We start from the raw sequence: 18500 nt of genomic DNA, 5'->3' as shown, positions 1-18500 counted from the left end.
TAATTGAGTCTGCTTCAAATAAATTCAAGTCCATATCTTTCAAATCTCTTCTCTAATTTATCATCTTTCATGCTACTGTGAAAGTAATATTTCTAAATCCTAAGTCCTAACATGTTACTCCCTCTACTTAGTAAGCTCCAGTGACCCGCCAGTGCCTCTAGAATCTAACCCATACACTTCAGCCTTTTAAAAACTTTTAAAGTCTTGCTCCAACCTACCATTCCAAGCATGTTACACGTTATTCCCCTTTATATTCTTTTCAGGCCATTCACACCTGATTTATTACTATTCTTTACACATTACATTCACTGCCTTTGCACGGGCTGCCCTCCAATCCAATGATGCATTCCCACCTCACCTCTATCTCTTAGAATTCCTAGCTTTTTTCCAAAACAGAGCTTAAATACTACAACCACCTCTATTTGCCCTTTCCTGAGTCCTTTATAGATATATGTACATATATATAGCGAGACATCTACACTTATGTTTGTATAATCTAAATTATTTAAAAGCAGGAACTGTTTCATCTTTGTATCCTACTTGTCTAATATGGTGCCTGGCACATAGTAGACATTTAATAATTTTTTGATAACTGATTAGAAGCAACTTGATTTCATATTTTGTGCTGAGGATTATTAATCTTCTTGGGGTTTAATTGTATTCTTAAGCATCTAGTTCTTCAAGCCTCAATTTTTTTGTGTAAAATGAAGCTTGAAAGTAGCCATAGCTAACCAGTGATAAATGTTGTAGTTCACTCTGAAAGAAGCAAATGGAATCTTAGTCTGAATTTACACAATTACCCTGTTTTTTCTTTTTGCTTTTACAGCGACCCTGAAAGAACTTATCTCTCAGACTATGGTACGTTGGGCTCAAGAAGACCAAATCCAGGACCCAGAACTTGTTCGAATAATGTTCAATCTTCTCCGCCGGCAATATGACAGCATTGGAGAGCTTCTGCAAGCCATGAGGAAGACTTATACAATTAGCCATGCTTCTGTAGATGATACTATCAACTTATTAGCTGCCTTGGGCCAGATTCGCTCCCTCCTCAGTGTAAGGATGGGGAAGGAAGAAGAGTTGCTTATGATTAATGGACTAGGGTATGTAACTCTCAGCTAAATATTTTGATATCCCTAAAGAGTATGTTGGGGCAAAAATGTATCATTGGCTATGAGGGACTTGATTCAGTTCCTATTCAAGAGCATTATAAATAGATAAAGAAGGCTTTATTCACTTCCTATTTGGAGTACATCATTTGCAGTTGTCATATTAGAATGTTCTTCATTAACATCTTTGAAAGGAGTTGTTAGGTGTTTCATATTTCATCTTCATTTGGAATGAGTACACGCAGCATAATTGGACATATAGTAACTCAAGCAAAGAGAACCATAGAGCAATGACCATGGAAAGATAAATGTTCTCCTAGTCCAGGTATGTTGCTGAAAGAAACCCAAAGAAAATTTATAATACAAACAAGACAATCCAGGTGATGCCATGGTGTTAGAATCAGAGTGAAAAACACCTGAGTTCTAATCCTGTGTCAGACAAAAGTTGTGTGTCCCTGGGCTAGAGATTGAATCTCTATTTCTATTTCCTCATCTGTATAAAATGGGGATGATAGAAGCACATGCCTCACATGGTTGTTTCAAGGATCAAATGAGATAACATAAGTAAAGTATTTTGCAAACTTAAAGCAGTTTAAAAATACTATATTATTATTATGATTAGATAAATTTGACTTGAACAAAAATAGCCTTTGAAACCCATTTTGAGCATAGAAAAGTACTCCAAATCAGAAAGTAAGAAATGAGATTTTTATTCAGATTTTTTATTATTGAGAAAAGTCTCTTAAGAAACTGTTTCAATTGAATAAATTGTTAGTTAAAATAATTTCTTTGTTCCCAAAATATCTTTTGAATCCTTCCAAGTACACTTCCAGCAAATATTATTTCTTATTCAGTCATATCTGATTCTTCCTGAGTCCATTTGGGGTTTCTTTGTCAAGGATTCCAAACTTTTTTGCCATTTCTTTCTCCTGCTCATTTTAAAGATGAGAAACTGAGGCAAGTAGGATTAAGTGGTTTGCCCAAGGTCACATGGTTACTAAGTGTCTGAGGCCAGATTTGAACTCATGGAAATGAATTCCTGATTCCAAAGTCAGAGTTCTATCCACTTTACTACCTAGCTAACCAACAAATATTAACTGTCCCTGTATTTCATAGAGATTCATAAAATATTAGCAAGAAAAAGGACTTGAGAAATGATCTCACCTCCTTATTTTATAAATGAAGATATTAAAATAATAAGAAATGAAAATATTTTCCCACATTCACACAGCTAATTAATGGAAGATTCAGAGTCAAAACCCAATTCAAGACTTGGCTCATTGTACTCCAGTAATAGGTCCCAGGTGCAGCGTGCATACCAAGTCAGAGTTTACAGAAAAGTTTCAGAGGAACCTAAGAGGAAGGGAAACCATGTTCCCTAACATCCTAACCAAACATGACATTGAAATAGCGATCAGGAACAACTGTTGATGTGTAGGGGGTAACTAGGAGAAGAGATCAAAATCAGAAGCAGTCCTTCCTCCTGTGATGTCTCCTACAAGTCATTCACCAGCTCCACCACTGTCATCAATATTCTTCTAGTTTAAAAAAAGAGAGAGAGTAGAAGGGAAGAGAAACTACAACCTAGTACTCTCCTATGAATAATCTAAAGATTAAAGGAGTATGATTCACCCATGCCTCTTTCATTGTGAATTTTGGATTTTTATGCCAAAGAGGTAGCATGGTAATAATGAAAACTGAACTTGGAGTCAGGAAATCTAGGTTAGATTCCAGTTCTGACTCATACTGTGTAATCTCTGGCAAATTACATTAGCAAACCTAAGTTTCATTTGTAAAGTACAGGATAGTACTTTCACTATTCCAAGTAACTCAATCAAATGAAGTGATTCAGTCTTTTGTTCTTACAGGCCTTTCAGTGAACAGAAATGCCTGATAAAGTATAACACAACAGTATTTGTGGCAAAATGAAAAAGTAAAGCTCTTTTCTACTCTTTATCCTAGGGATATAATGAATAACAAAGTTTTTTACCAGCATCCCAACCTGATGAGAGTCCTGGGCATGCATGAGACTGTAATGGAGGTGATGGTGAATGTTCTTGGAGGAGAGAAATCTCAGGTATTGTTACAAGGAGAGTTTTATCAGCATTTGCCTCATGATAGAGAGCAGTGAAATGACAGAATTAACACAATGTCAAATCCCCCCCAAGCCCTGACAATAGCATCCCTGAAAAAAATAAGAAAAGTCTCAGGAGGTGTTGTCAAGAACTCAGCTACTACTAATATTTTGATACAGATTGATCATTGCAAACTTTCATTGTTATTTGAATATATACAATTTGTAGCATGTCCTTTTTAGCAATGCTAAAATAGCCTTAGTATGGGAAGGACACACAAAATATATAAACATTGGTTATTCTGACTTTACAAAATTTGCATATGACAGGGTCAGATAGAGAACTGAAGTCTTAACTGTTTAAAAAAAGATCCTGATGATTCTAGATCCCTAAATTGTGTACATTTTCTAAATTTCTGCATTTCTAATGAAATCATACTCTATGACCCACTACCTGATGAATGTCCTGATATTAGAAGGAGCATCTATTAGCAAGAAAATCTGTTAGGTACTAAGCTTGGATTTTCAGTGGTGTTAGACAGCCTCTATCTAATAGACCAAGTAAATTTCTAAGAACAGCATTCAGGAATGTCAATCTTCTAGTGATTGGTGATATCCTATACAAAATCTCTAAGGAGTGAGGAATTAAAAACCAGGCAGAAGCTAAGCCTAGTACTCCATTTTAGCTGGTCTTATTCCACCCATCAGAAGTCTGATCTTTCTATAAAGCCCCTTAAAAATGCCTTGATATGATCTAGAGCAGTTTGTCTCTATGGTAGCTAATCAAAGTAAGTAGTTTATTCTTGGAGTACTTTAATTTTAATTTTAAAAGAGGAAATCAAAATACAGTCAATAATTCTGGCCTTTCTGAAGCCCTTTGAGGAAAACTAGTGAAGGAAACTCAGACCTGAAACCTGCATCAATAAACATTTATGGAGAATCTACTCTTTACAAAAGCTCCTGGTTAAAGGAATATAAGGTGTGATATATAAAAGTATAAGTGGTCAAGTAAATCTGTTACTTGAAAATATGCAAAAGCAAAAAATACAAGACCACTTAAAGTCAATTCCTGAATTTCATAGTATAAATTCTGAGTACCATAATTATAATAATAAATTTACAACAATTATATTAACATAATATAATAATTAATTGTTGGTTAAATGATTAATGATTTCATTATATTTCATTATTGGCTAGAATAATTTAAAAGGTCTCAAATATCATTAAAAGGCATAGTACTCAGTGAACAACTTGTTAGTTTTTACAATCTTTACTATGATGTCCTATGTTCTTACATGTGAATGCAAAGCACTTGCCACCTCTTCTCCTACTTTCCCTAAAACTTCCTTTAGAATTCATTTATATTTTATTTCCAACTGGCAAAAAACAAAAACAAAAAACACTTCATATCATTTTGAGGGAATAAGAGGGCAGCTGGGTTAGACAGGGAATGCTTGGTTTAGATTTTCTTTGGAGAGAAGATACTTCTGAAATTATATTTAGTTCTCAACTGTAATAGCCCTTATCTGGATAAACTAGTCACATTATTCTCTGTGGGGTGGATGTAAAAATTAAAGGGAAGGAATGAGAATATATGAATATAAGTCTGAGCTACTTTCTGTTTGTAAAAGCTATATCTTAGATTATTTTTGGTCAGTTTTTTATTAGCAGATTTGGTGACAATCTCTAATAGACATTGATTAATTCCTTTCATTCACTTTTCCCTCAGATTGCTTTTCCAAAGATGGTTGCTAGTTGCTGCCGCTTTCTTTGCTATTTTTGCCGAATCAGCAGACAAAATCAAAAAGCTATGTTTGAGCATCTAAGCTATCTACTTGAAAATAGCAGTGTTGGCCTAGGTATGTAATGTTGGACTTCAGACCTCACTACTGAAGCAATAAAGTAATGATATATCTTGTATTTTTTAAAGAAGAGATTATTCATGATCTAAAAGAAAATATAAATGTATTCTTTTTTTCTATTCCTATGTGTACTATTCTCATTCTGTTCAAAGATGATGTTATTAATATTATATATTATTATTTATAGAGTTAGAAGTAGATTTTCATCAATCCATTATAACCATTTCAACCCTTCCCCTTGGGATTAATGGCACATATTTTATGAGTTGTCCTATCTGAGCATTACATGTATGACATGTCCTACTCATTTGATTAAAGCATGATGACACTGTCTAATCTTTTGACAAGATAACCTTTTCTTTATTCCATGGCCATGGCCTATATTGCTATCCTCATCCTGCCAGTTTATAAATGTATGTTATTAGTTATTAGTCACACTAGAATGGAGAGAAGATATGATTGGACTTCAATAAATCCATCACTTCTACTGGAAAGTAGTGTCCCAGATAATTTTCATATATAAATGATAACATACTTTTATTTTGTATATTTCATTATTTTGAAGATATATGATTTTATTCATATAGATACTCCTACAAAATGATAGCCAATAACATTAACAGATGGTCTTCATGAGTTTCTGTGGTTCAATTACCATTTTTATTTCTGCTGAATAAGCTTCTCCAAACTAAGCTGTACTGTTCTTTGAGTGATAGACACACAGTCTGTTGTTGATTTTTATATGAAACCTTTTTAGTTTGATGGTACCTGCCAAAATTTATGCTCTACTGGCATCACTTTTCAGAACTCAGGGTAACTTCTATAAAATGATGATGCATTCAAAGAAATTTCTATTTTATGATACAAATAAAATAAATGAATTGTTTGTACATGCATATGACTATATATACACATGTAATTTGAATTTCTATTTTCCAAACGTATTAAGTATTTTCTTCCTAAGATTTCAATGCCCCATGAAAATTTAGAATATTATTTTATCTGACATTATTTACTAGAGACAGAAATTATTTTCTAATTTATTTCATTCTAAGAATAAAACAAGACAATCCAAAAAATTTGGGGAGATTGCTATAGATGGAAAGTGACAATATTGCATTCTCTAAAATTAAGTGGGACTTATGAGTCAAAGGATATGTTAGGATACAGGATACCTATTGCTACCATTGTCCAACTATATTAGGGTGGCATCTCCATTCCCCAGTTTCTGCATCTGTAAAATGAGGGCAGTAATAATGGGGATGGAATGGGATTTCTGGGAAAGCTCCTGCGAGGGGAAAAAATCATTAAGCAATGGGGACCCTTTATGTCAATAGAAGCATTATTATTTATACATTTCCTCCAATTCAGCTTAAGATGATCAAAAGGAAGAATATCAATACTGCTCCACCCTAATTTTGGTTTATTTCAGCCTCCAAAATTTTATTCTAGTTGCCATTCTGAGACAAATTGTGATTCTCAAACAAATAGAAGATGAGTCTCATTGGAAAATAGACTGTGATCTTAGATTCTAGTATAGGTGTTATTCTCTCCCTGACAGAAGCCTTGGGACAGTATTGTTTTGCTTCTCTTTCTCTGTTCTTTCCTATCTTTCTGCAGCCTCTCCAGCAATGAGGGGTTCTACCCCACTTGATGTGGCAGCTTCATCAGTCATGGACAACAATGAATTGGCGCTGGGCTTAGAGGAGCCAGATCTGGAGAAGGTAACACTATTAAAGGGGAATGTGATTTATTCAGCAAAGGCAAGGAAAATGGAATTTAAAATCCTTAAACATGGAGACTTTCAGTTTTATTCTTGTATTCTAAGCAGATAGCATATAATAATCACTTATTTTATGTTTAGTATGTATGAATGATTGAAAAGTCAAGCCAAGAGAGTTCCTATCAGAAAGTTCAAAAGAAAAATATGATAGTAATGATATAGTAATAATGGTACAGTAATATGGTAATTCTTTTATTATGTTTCTAAGTGCACATATCATAAATATTTGTGTATTTGTATGCATGAATCCAATCAGCAAGTATTTATTGCATATCTATTTGGGTAAATAATACTAAGCCGTCAACTAAGAAATGATAAGAAGTTAACTCATCCCAAAGAATTTGTAGGCTAATTCAAGGGAGGTTGTGCATATATTTGTTTATTCAGAATAAATATATGAAGAATATATTTATATGAATGTGTACAGACATATGGCACAGACATTCAAATGGTTTAAGTTATTTTGCCTTTGATATAAATAATATCCTTTCTCCTTTCTCTTCTTATAACCAGAGGCATTTGCTAAAGGGCTAACTGGGATTAGAGTACAGAGAAAGGCTATAAAATTAAACTAATGACCTCAGTTTCATTAGTATCATGCTGTTTTCTAATCAAATGAACTATCTGGCTAGAGTAATAAAGAAATACATTAATTTTACTTTTTGCTATAAATTATTAATTTTCCAACATTCATCAGAAATGATCATATGAAGTACTATTTTAGGGAATTGGGGCTAGGAATCCAATTAGTTCCTTTTAAGAGAATAACAGACTCAAGGATTAGCCTATCCCTCTTTTAAACTGACAAATATAAACTCTCAGCTGAGAAGCAGGAGGAATTTGGACAATAAGGACAACACATTAAAGATAAATCCTCTAGATCTTACATCTAGAGTTGGGAATGACTTTTTTTACTCAGATTGTTGTAAAAGTTCTTATAACTAGTATACATTATAATCAATTTATATCATTTAATTTTTAAAAGCTATGCTTTTTCCACTGTGTATTCTCTAAGGATTTAATATTAGTCAAACTATTTTGCATAAATATAAAAAGAAATCAGTACTTTAGTTTTTTCTGGTTACCAATAGTGCTAGTAGAGATATAACAATTCACATTTCTCCTTCTCACCTAAAAAAAAAAAGCAGTTAGTAATAGATCTTTAGTAACTTAAGTTACTCAACAGAGATGTAATATGTTGCCCATAGCCTCCATTTAGCCTTTGGAATGACACTGTACCAAAAAAATCAGAAAATTCTTATAATGTGCCAGGACCTAGGCAGCCCTTTGGAAGATATATGTTAGTGAACCCAGAACCTCCACACTCCCACAACAATTAAAAATAGTTCAATGATAGCATTCTTGAATGGGTTCTAGATAATAGATGATGCTCTCAGCTTTCCCATTCACCAGTAAAATGAAGTAGAGCTGTGCACTTATTCCCATGCCTTTTAGCAATGTTTTCAAATGTCTTCATTGTGAACAAAAATAGCATCAAGGTCAACTACTACACTGGTGGTAAATGATTTAGCTTGAAAAAAGATTGGTGCTAGACTGTTTCACAGCAGGTGCTTATATACTCAGTGCAGCCTTTAGAAGCTAAATTGCAAGAGTATGGATCAATTCTCTGTCTCTTCTGCTTATTTGGATCTGACAAGCAATACCAAGAAAACAGAAGTTCTCCACTTATTAGCACTATACCAAACATACCTGGAATCATTAATTGGAGAAATTTTCACTTCTGAGGATAAGTTCGCTTACCTTGGCAATATAGTTTCCAAAGGTGTACACATTGATGATAAGGTTGGTTCATGATTGCCCAAGCAGAGAATTCTCAGTACTTAAGATGCTCTAAAAGAGAGTGTGAGAGAGAAGAGGTATTAAGCTTCCTACCAAACTGAAGGTCTTCAGAGCTGTGGTGCTGACTTTATTGTTTATGCTTGTGAAAGCTGGACAATACACCAGCATTATTCCAGGAAAAATAAATAGCTTCCATTTGAAAGATCAGCTGAAAATATAAGGTCCCAAACACTGAGATCCTTTCTCTAACTGAATTCCCAAGCAATTCTCAACTGCAGAGAGTACAACTGGCTGGCCACATTGTTTGAATGCCAAATGTACATTTTCTTAAAATACTGTTTTAGAGAGAACTCATACAAGCTAATTTCTCAAACAGAGATCAGAAGTGATTAAGGATCTCTGAAGAACTTTAGAGCCAATCGTCAGACATGGGAGACATTGGCACAGGACTCCCCAGCAGGGCATCCCTGAATCAAAGAAGGTTTATGAACAAAGCAGAATTGCAAGTAACTCAAAAGAAACAGGAGATGCACACATTTAGAGACATTTGCATTCCAACTGTTCATATTCTCATTCTCTATTTGTACCCAAATTGTAGTAAAGTCTTCCAAGTTTATATTGGTTTGATTGGCCACAATCAGAAACACTGTATCTTGACCCAAAAAAACTGATGTCATTTGGGTCCTCATCAAGCACAAAGGACAACAACCACCCAACCAATGTCTTAGGAAAAAGTATAGATTTTCTGAATTGAAAATGAAAATCTGGAATGGGATCAACAGCAGTTGGCAACTCTGGCAACTATTTGGCACTATAGGAATCAAGAGTGCAGGCTGTATGTAAAATTATCATAAAAGACTTATTTCCCCCTGCTTTTTGAAATGATATCTTTTTCCTCTGACAGGAATCCAAAAAGTTTTAGACTTGAAGTCTATAAACTTGGTTTTGAATTAAAATTCTGTCTTAATTCTTGTTTTGTGATCTTAGAAAAGTCACCTAATCTTTCTGGGCTCAATGTCCTCATTATTAAAATAAGAATATTGGATCTTTTTATGATTACTTTAAGCTAGGGGCATTTAGAAATTCTATAATTGCATGAATTTCAGTCAATTGAATTACTAGATTTCATCTTAGTCCCCGGACAAATTTTCCCAAGAACAGTATTCCAAGGAACAAGAAGATGTCATTGCTCTTGTTGCTGCTCATAAGGATAAAAATGAAAGCAGTTTAGGATGATGCTACTTGAAAGAGTGACTGGATAACTTACATAGTAGCCTCTAAAGTTAATTTATACTTTATCAATTTTTTCATGTTATTTAGAATGGATAAGAAAAGGCCTACAGTTGCCTAGAAAACTTTTATTGTTCTTATAATAAAGTCTTTTGTTTTGTTCCTTTTATCCCAAAAGAATTAAATCAGAATTATAATAATATCTTTATGAAAAGCAAAAGCATAGTGTCTAAAATATTCATAACACCAAATCTGAGATTCTATGGACATATTCCCATTAATACTGAAGCTTCTATAGTGTTATAATAGAGCATACAGGTTGACATGTTCTGTATACCTTAATCTATTCTTTATATTACAAACAGAGAGGGATGCAAACTTTTTGATGGATGACTGGTGTTAATGAGGAAACAGAGTGGATGTGTTTGTGAATCAACTACTGTGTCTCATGATAAACCCAGATGTCCATAGCATCCCTTATAAAGCTCCTCAAATCCAGATCTTTTAGGTTCCATTAAAAGGCAGTTGGAGGGTCAGCTAGGTGGCATAATGGATAGGTCCTAAAGTCAGGGGGACCAGAGTTCAAATCCGGTCTCAGAAACTTAACACTTCCTGGCTGTGTAACTCTAGGCAAGTCACTTAATCCTAATTGCCTCAGCAAAAAAAAAAAAAAAAAAAAAGTAATTGAACCTCTATATGTTAGTGTACAGAATCCCTCCTCTTACCTTTCCCTATCTCCTTAGAACTACAGGGAGACCTGAAAACTGATTACTAAATAAACAGCTATCTATTATATTTCCCAGTTGGAACTGAATATCAATTATATTTTGATACAAGATAACCGAAAGCATCTGTTCCTTGATTAGTAATAGTTCTTCTTGGAAATCAGAAATGAATGTGGTATTTTGATAAGGCACATTGAATTTCACAGCTAGAATGCTTGGATTCTTCTTAGCCTATGTGAAATTTCTCTGGTTTCTATACTTTCCGCAGGTATTATAGCATTCTATTAAAATAAATACGCTTTTACATATATCTTTATTATTCTATTATGTTTTGCAGGTAGTCACATACTTGGCAGGATGTGGTCTACAGAGCTGCCCTATGCTCTTGGCCAAGGGATATCCTGACATTGGCTGGAATCCTATTGAAGGGGAGCGTTATTTGTCCTTCTTACGATTTGCTGTCTTTGTAAACAGTGAGTTAATCAACAAATATTTATTGAGATACTATTATGCCAAGCCAAATATGTTGGCAGTACAAAAGCAAAGAGAAGACAGGAGGGAGGAAAGAAAAAACAAGAGAAAAGGAATAGCAAGTTGTATATAATAGATTTGCAGTTTCATGAGCACATCTTTTTTATTATACTGTGTTATGGAAATGCTTGTTTTATTCCATAAATTAAAACTAAAAACATGTGCAAATAATTTAAAATGGCAAAAAAAAATAGAGATAGTCTCTTCCCTCAAGGAGCTTATATTCTCTTGAAGAAGACAGTGTTTGTTACCTAAGAATGTAAAAATACCTGCAAAATAAAAGGTAGGGGTTGGAGGATGGCACTGACTAAAAGAGGTATCAGGAAAGATTTTGGGTAAAAAGTAGCATTTGAACTGAGTTTTAAAGGAAATGAGATTTTAAGCTCAGACATAAGGAGAAAATACATTCTGATCATGTGAAATGGGTAATGCAAAGGTATAGATATGGAATATGGAATATTGTGCCCGAGGAATAACAAGACCAATATTTATAGCAATACTTTAACAAAAACATTTAAATCAAATTGGAAAAAGTAGTTGCTCCTAAGTTAAGGAGTGTCTAAACAAATTATGGTATATGGATATAATATTATCAATTTATAACGGCACTTATAAATGCCATTACTTATAAATGGCAAAAGTGATGGATTCACTGAGAGGATTTATGTTAACTGATGCAGAGCCATCCTTAAGATGGATCCTTAAGCCTCTTAAGAGGAAGGTAATAGACTAAAGGTGAAGAATGAGGCATAACTTTTCAGTCACAAGCCAATGTGTGAATTTTTAACTACTTATTGGTTACAAGGAAAATAACTTATTGGCTATTTTTGTGGAGGACAATGATGAGGAAAAATTGGGGGTAGAGAGACTAAAAAAGGGAGAAAGCTCATCAATAAAACGTTTTCTGAACATTTTTAAGATACACAAAAGGAAATTGAAAAGAGTAAATAAAGTCGCATTTGTCACGAAGTCACTAAGTCTAGATAGTTTTTCTAGAAATTTGGCTGTGAAAGGAGGAATAAAATAATAATTTAAATTAACATCAGAATCTAGTAAACAGTCTGGTTTGGTTTGGTTCTTTCAGAATAAGAAAGACAGCTCTGTGTTGGCAGCAGTGAAGGAACTAGTATGTAGGGAGAATGAAATTAATAATATAAAGGATATGATAATGGAAGCAGTTTGCAAGAGAATACAAGAGGGAATGGCATCAAGAATACATGTAGAAAAGTTGGCCTTAGCTGGCAACAAGGACTAAAGTAAAAGAGAAGAAAATAGGTCTGAAGTCAATCCATTTCTGTATCTTTTAAATCCAGACTTGTATTTCCATAGGTAGGGTTAAAAAAAAAAAAAAAACCAGAATGGTGTGCCCATACATAAAATAAGAATTGTATTTGTCTTCCCCTCAGCTGCTTCATAGAGATTTTGAAGTGGAAAAAATACCTTTTCAAAATTTTTGTCGAATGAAATTATTTAGAATCAGATGACTAGGTATAAAAATATATTGAACATCTGAAACAGAAAATTCTGCAAGGATCCTAATACCTATTATTAGAGACCAGATCCTATTAAAATAAATTCTAAAGGACCTCTCAGATAATTTTAATAAAGGATTTTAGTTGAGATCGTTATTACTTAAAATAAATGAAATACCTAATACAGCTTAGAAAACTTTTTTACTCTTCCAAAATTTATTGTAATAGATTTGAGTGAATTTAACATAGCTTACTTCTATGAATGTAGTACCAATTTTTACAAGAGCCCTTAAACCCTGAACCAGTAATTATGTTTCATTGAAAGACTTCAAAACCTTTTACAAATCTTAATTATTTAAGTTTGTGTGAAATAGGCTCATGATTTTTAAAAATTCTAATGTATTTTCAAGTCTGGATCCTTGACTCAACTAGAAATGAGAACAATTTAAATTTTATCTCCCTAATAAATATATAACATTTCTCTCTTACAGTTATTATAGCACACTAATTAATTTCTATTCTGATAGTAAAATTTTAAATCACTGGAGTTTTTTTTTTTTTGACCAAGCAGAAGACTATTATGTAAAACAATATAATTAGGAAATTCTAAGTAACACTTCTATAACTGTTAACTTATAGGGCATCAATTAAGTCATCTTATTGGATTTTATTTCTAAAGGAACTTTTTCCATTTCAGTTTTATTACTTCTATAAGAAACTTTGGGTTATGATTAACTCAAAAAATAATAACTTTGAGAATCTTATATTTACTCTGTAATTGTAATCTGGACCTGTATTATAAGCAATTAAAAAAACTTTGGGTGGCACTTCAGTTTTGCCCTAACTTGGTTTAGGAGAAAGGAAAAATCTATAAAAAGAGAGAAATAATAAATATTTTAGTGAAATCTGAAGAATCAGATTTGATTGGAAAACTATAATTCAGCTAAATATGACCGTTATCATAGTGTTGATTTTTAATCACCAAATGTGAGCTACACCTATCTGCTTCCAAAAAAGAAAACAACTGTCTTTCAGCAAACCCTCACTGACTTAAAAAAAAAAGTCTTAATATTCTGTTGTTTTCATTTAGTAGATTGTATTTTTTGCCTTTAGATAAATTCAGAGCAATGTAAGGGAACTCTGTCAATGTATTGAATTTGATAATTATATAAATAGATTATATTGCTTTGTACAAAAACCAAATTTCTCTCTATTACTACAGTTTCTTAATTTACTGTCATTCATTTGATTTGATGAAACATTATATCCCCAAACCAAACAATTATAAATTAATTTCTCTTGTCATTCATTTGTATAAAGGTAGAAACTATTACTTTATTTTCCTTAGGTGAAAGTGTGGAAGAAAATGCTACTGTCGTTGTCAAGCTTCTTATAAGACGTCCAGAGTGCTTTGGACCAGCCCTCAGGGGTGAAGGAGGAAATGGTCTGTTGGCAGCCATGCAAGGAGCTATTAAAATCTCTGAGAACCCAGCCCTTGATCTTCCTTCTCAGGGATATAAGCGAGAAATGTAAGTAAATGGAATTGACTTTTGGCAAGTGCTTAAAATTTGTAAACTGATATAGTGATTCTCTGCATACTGTGAATAAATTTGATAATTTATGAAGTATCAGTTGTATCCTAATTAGGAAAATTTTGGACCTTCAGTAATATAATGAAAATACTTTAAAATTACTTTGTGGTATATTCTACTCTATCTCCCACAGATAACCTAGATAATGAGTCTTGCAAATAAACCTAACACTCTTCTCTCATAACCACTCTTCATTACACTTTCTATTACCTTTAATTGGAATTAGTTAATATGACTTAGAATTCAGAGGATTAGTCATTCACAATGTTTCAGTTAAAAGTCACTGTCCTTAATTTATAGTTCTGCTTTTTAAGATGATCTTGGCCAAATTTAGTTCATTTAATTATTTGTATGAACTAAGATAGTGTTGTTAATCATATTATTTTGGTAAGCTTCATCCTGCACTTACAAAAACAAAAAATCTGTAGATATTACTAATTCCAGTGTCAAAATTGTGAAAATTAACTAGATAAGTGTGTTAAGCACCACTTGAGAAGGAAAATGTTCAAAATCATAAATTATTGTTAATAAAAATTCTTGATTTTCAGAAGTTGATTGTAGTTACTGAATTAAAACTTACTCTACACTGTGGAAATACCACTTTCTTCCCTTGCCAGTTATCCAAAAAGTAGTGAAACTTTTTTTTACTACTTCTCCTGTTCAAAGATAATTTTGAAAAATCAAAGAATTTCAGAGTTCAAAAAAAGCCTTAAAAATCATCTTGTTCTACTCCTTCATTTTAGATGAGGAAATGTTCACTAAAAGAATGAAGTGATTTACCACAAATCACACAGCTAGTCAATACCAGAGCTAAGATTAGAATAAAGTATCCTGAATCTGACTCTAGGGCTTTTTTTGTTTGTTTGTTTGTTATACAAATCTTTAAAAAGAAAAATAACTGACATCAAAAGCTAATAAGAGATTTAGGGATAACTATGTTATACTTTTTTGAATATGTAATTTTGAAATAGTTCTAATAGCTTTGAAAACCTAGAATGATATAGACCTGATTTCCCCAAAGCCTTCATATATTCATATATGGCATAAACAAATATTTAAATTTTCTGAACTTTATGAAAAAGAATTACTGTGCCTATATTCCAGATATTTGGAAAGTAGTGTCTGTTTGGATAAGAGGATCCTTAGTTTATCTTTGCAGAGGCTTCTACTTGGATATAACATGGTAAATGATTTTTAGTAGAAAGCAGTCATCCAAACTTCCTGTTTCCTTTGACTTAGAAAATATGGCCCATTGGTTCCCAGGCGTCTCAAACCTCTATTGTATTTGGTTTTCTCGCAGCAATTCAGAGGAAGATGATAGTGAGGAGGAGATTGTACACATGGGCAATTCAATCATGTCATTTTATTCAGCTCTCATAGACCTGCTGGGCCGCTGTGCACCTGAGATGCATGTAAGTAATGGGAATTCCACTGGATTGCAAGAGGCCTGAATAAGAAGTAATGTACTTTTTCTAAATGTAATTTTATGCATTTTGCTAATGTATTTTCCTCATGTTTTTTGGCTAAAGAACCATGGCTAAAATCAAATATTTTTTTCCTTCCTAGTACTTCATTCAAGTGCTTTCTGAGAAGATTTCTATATGTAAGATATCCCTATATTTATGTGGTTCTCTCAATAGGATCCATTCAGTATCTCTTCTATACTTTTTCTTTAGGAAAGTATCAATGAATTATGCCTCATCTTAGTCTTTGTTTTTGCAAAATGTAACAAACCCTGTCTATTAAGACAATCTCATCATGGAAAGAAAATTTTACTACCAAATTAGGCACCAAGAAACAATTTCTCCTTATAAGCTTATTTAATTATTTTAAGTAGAAGATTCTGTAAAATATCTTAACCCAGAATGCCTTATTTTTATTTGGGATTGGGACTTTAAGATAGGAGTTGATTTTGTCTTTGTTGTATTTTTATTTGATTTTCTTTGGAATGTATCCTTTGATGATACAGCTTTAAACTTCTGCCATGAAAATCTGAAATAATGCTGGACGCCACTGAATATTGATTGTCTGGAGTAAAATCTTTCAAGTTGATACAACTATATGTCTTCGTCTTATAAGTTCTTAGTTTATTTAATAATGGGACAGATAAAAATAAATTTCAGTAACTTGGAATATATAGAGAAGTTAGTGTTCCATATTATGTATTTTTTACTTCAGTTACTCTGTTGAATGTTGTATAAATTAAAATTTTAATTTATTGGGACTAAGAATGAGACAGCACCATTTTATATATATATGTATGTATGTATATTATCTTTTCAACTTCAAAAGTTGAGAAGTTTTCCCTGCCATCATCAAAATGGGAAGTCTGAAAAAGTCCAGTGAGTTATTTCTAAAAGGTTGAAAGCAGTCTCTAATTGACTTCCCCTTATTGTTTGTTGTTGTTGTTGTTGTTGTTGTTGCTTTATTTTTGAAAAGTATGAGGCAAAGCTTTAATTGTATGGGAACAAAACCAACAAATAAAAACACCTATATTTTACAAAGAAAAAAAAAAGTATGAGGCAACATGAAATAAAAAGAAAGCATTTCATATAAGATTACAGTAAGAAGGGAGAAAAGTAAGTTTTAAATGAGAGAAACTATTTGGTAATTCTCTAGAAGAATTGGGGTTTTGCTCATTATGGGCCATGCTGTCTACTTTCCTGTCTGTTTTACCCATTTACCTATTTACCCATTCTCTAATTATTGTAGAGGATTTTCCAAAGAGACTTAGAATTCTGGACTGGGAATTGGTATAAATTTAAGTAAGAATAAGATAATATGCCTCTTCATCACCAACATGAAGTAGAATGTGCTTTATACAATTTAATATCCATGGAAAGCAAACTCCATTTTTCAAAAAAAATTATTAGATACCTATTACTTGCCAGGTACTGTGATAAGTGTTGGGGACATAAAAAGAGGCAAAAGACAACTTTTGTCTTTAAGGAGTTTACAGTGTAATGCGGTAGACAACATGCAAACAAATACTTATAAAGCAAGCTATCTCCAGGATAAGTGGAAAATAATAAACAGAGGGAAGGCACTCAAAAGGGAGTGAGAAAGGCTTTCAATTAAAGAGCAAATTTTAGTTGGAATTTGAAGGAAGCAAAAGGGGGTCAATAGGTAGAATTGAGAAGGGAAAGCATTCCAGACACGAGAAATAGTCAGAGAAAATGCCTGGAAGCCATTGTTATTGGATTAAAGAGAAGCAGAAAGTAGGGTATTAAAAAAAAAAATTAAGGTGTAAGGAGACTGGAAAGATAGAGGGGGCTAGATTACAAAGAATTTTGAATGTCAAATAGAGAATTTTGCATTTGATTCTGGTGGTAATGAGGAACCACTGACATTTACTTAATAGGACAGTGATGGGGAGTAGGAGCAAGGAGGTAAGGATGACTCCCAAGTTGTGAGCATGAGGGACTGGGAAAATAGTTAAGAAGAGGTTTTAGGAGGAAAATAATGAATTGTATTTTGGGTGTATTTAGCTTATAGTAGATGGGCATGCAGATTGCAGTATCTGAAAGACACTTGCAGATATTAGGTTGAGATCAGCAAAGAGGTAGTAGGATTGGTAGATTTGAGAATCATCAGTCATTGACAATCTTTATTAAATCTTTGGAAGCTGATAAAATCATCAAGTGAATTAATATAAAAGAACAAGAGAAGAGGACTCCAGCCAAAGATACTGGGAAGGAATGATCCGATAGGTAGCAGGGGAACCAGGAAAAAGTCACATCCTGAAAAACTAAAGTTAGAGACTATGAAGGAGGAAAGGGTGATCAACAAATTACAAAATAACCAAATATAATAAATATAATCACATAGTTTCATAGGTTTAATTTTAATTTTAATAGATCTAAACAATCTAGACATATTTTGACATATAATAGCCTCCTGTCAATATATTCCATTTTTTGCATTCTCTGGTTAGATTATTTACATACACATTCAGATTATTTGATTAAGCTTTTCAAAATATGGACCTTTCAAATGAGAGACATTATTGCAAAGGATATAGTACATCAAACTTTGAGTGAGAATGTTTGTGTTCAAATTATACTTCAAACAACTACTAGTTGTATGAAAGGAACAAATAAATTCAATCTCTCAGAGCTCAGTTTCATAATTTGCAAAATGGAAATAATGACAGAACATACTTTACAGAAATTTGAAGGTAAAGTGAGATAATGAAATAAATGGTTTTAAAATACTTAGTGTTGTATAAAATGAGCTATTCTTATCATTTTTACAAAGAGATGTGCTAGAGATGGAAGAAAGACAACACTGAAGAAAGGATTATACTGAACAGCAGAATTAAT

The 18500-nt window shown here is 32.8% G+C and overlaps 1 protein-coding gene across 1 annotated transcript in view; it reads left to right on the top strand.

Moving 5' to 3' along the window:
- The window catches only part of RYR3 (ryanodine receptor 3), a 438620-nt gene that overhangs the window by 199013 nt on the left and 221107 nt on the right, over positions 1-18500 (top strand). Inside the window, exons 29-35 of the mRNA XM_051973649.1 lie at positions 827-1100; positions 3069-3183; positions 4913-5042; positions 6666-6769; positions 10921-11056; positions 13935-14115; positions 15479-15590. Coding sequence (XP_051829609.1) covers positions 827-1100; positions 3069-3183; positions 4913-5042; positions 6666-6769; positions 10921-11056; positions 13935-14115; positions 15479-15590 — 1052 coding nt within the window. The remainder of the gene's footprint in view (positions 1-826; positions 1101-3068; positions 3184-4912; positions 5043-6665; positions 6770-10920; positions 11057-13934; positions 14116-15478; positions 15591-18500) is intronic.

This window comes from Antechinus flavipes, chromosome 2 (assembly GCF_016432865.1).
Source record: "Antechinus flavipes isolate AdamAnt ecotype Samford, QLD, Australia chromosome 2, AdamAnt_v2, whole genome shotgun sequence".
Classification (NCBI taxonomy): Eukaryota; Metazoa; Chordata; class Mammalia; order Dasyuromorphia; family Dasyuridae; genus Antechinus; species Antechinus flavipes.
Note: the sequence above shows the minus strand (reverse complement) of the source record. Positions and strands in the feature narration are given on the sequence as shown.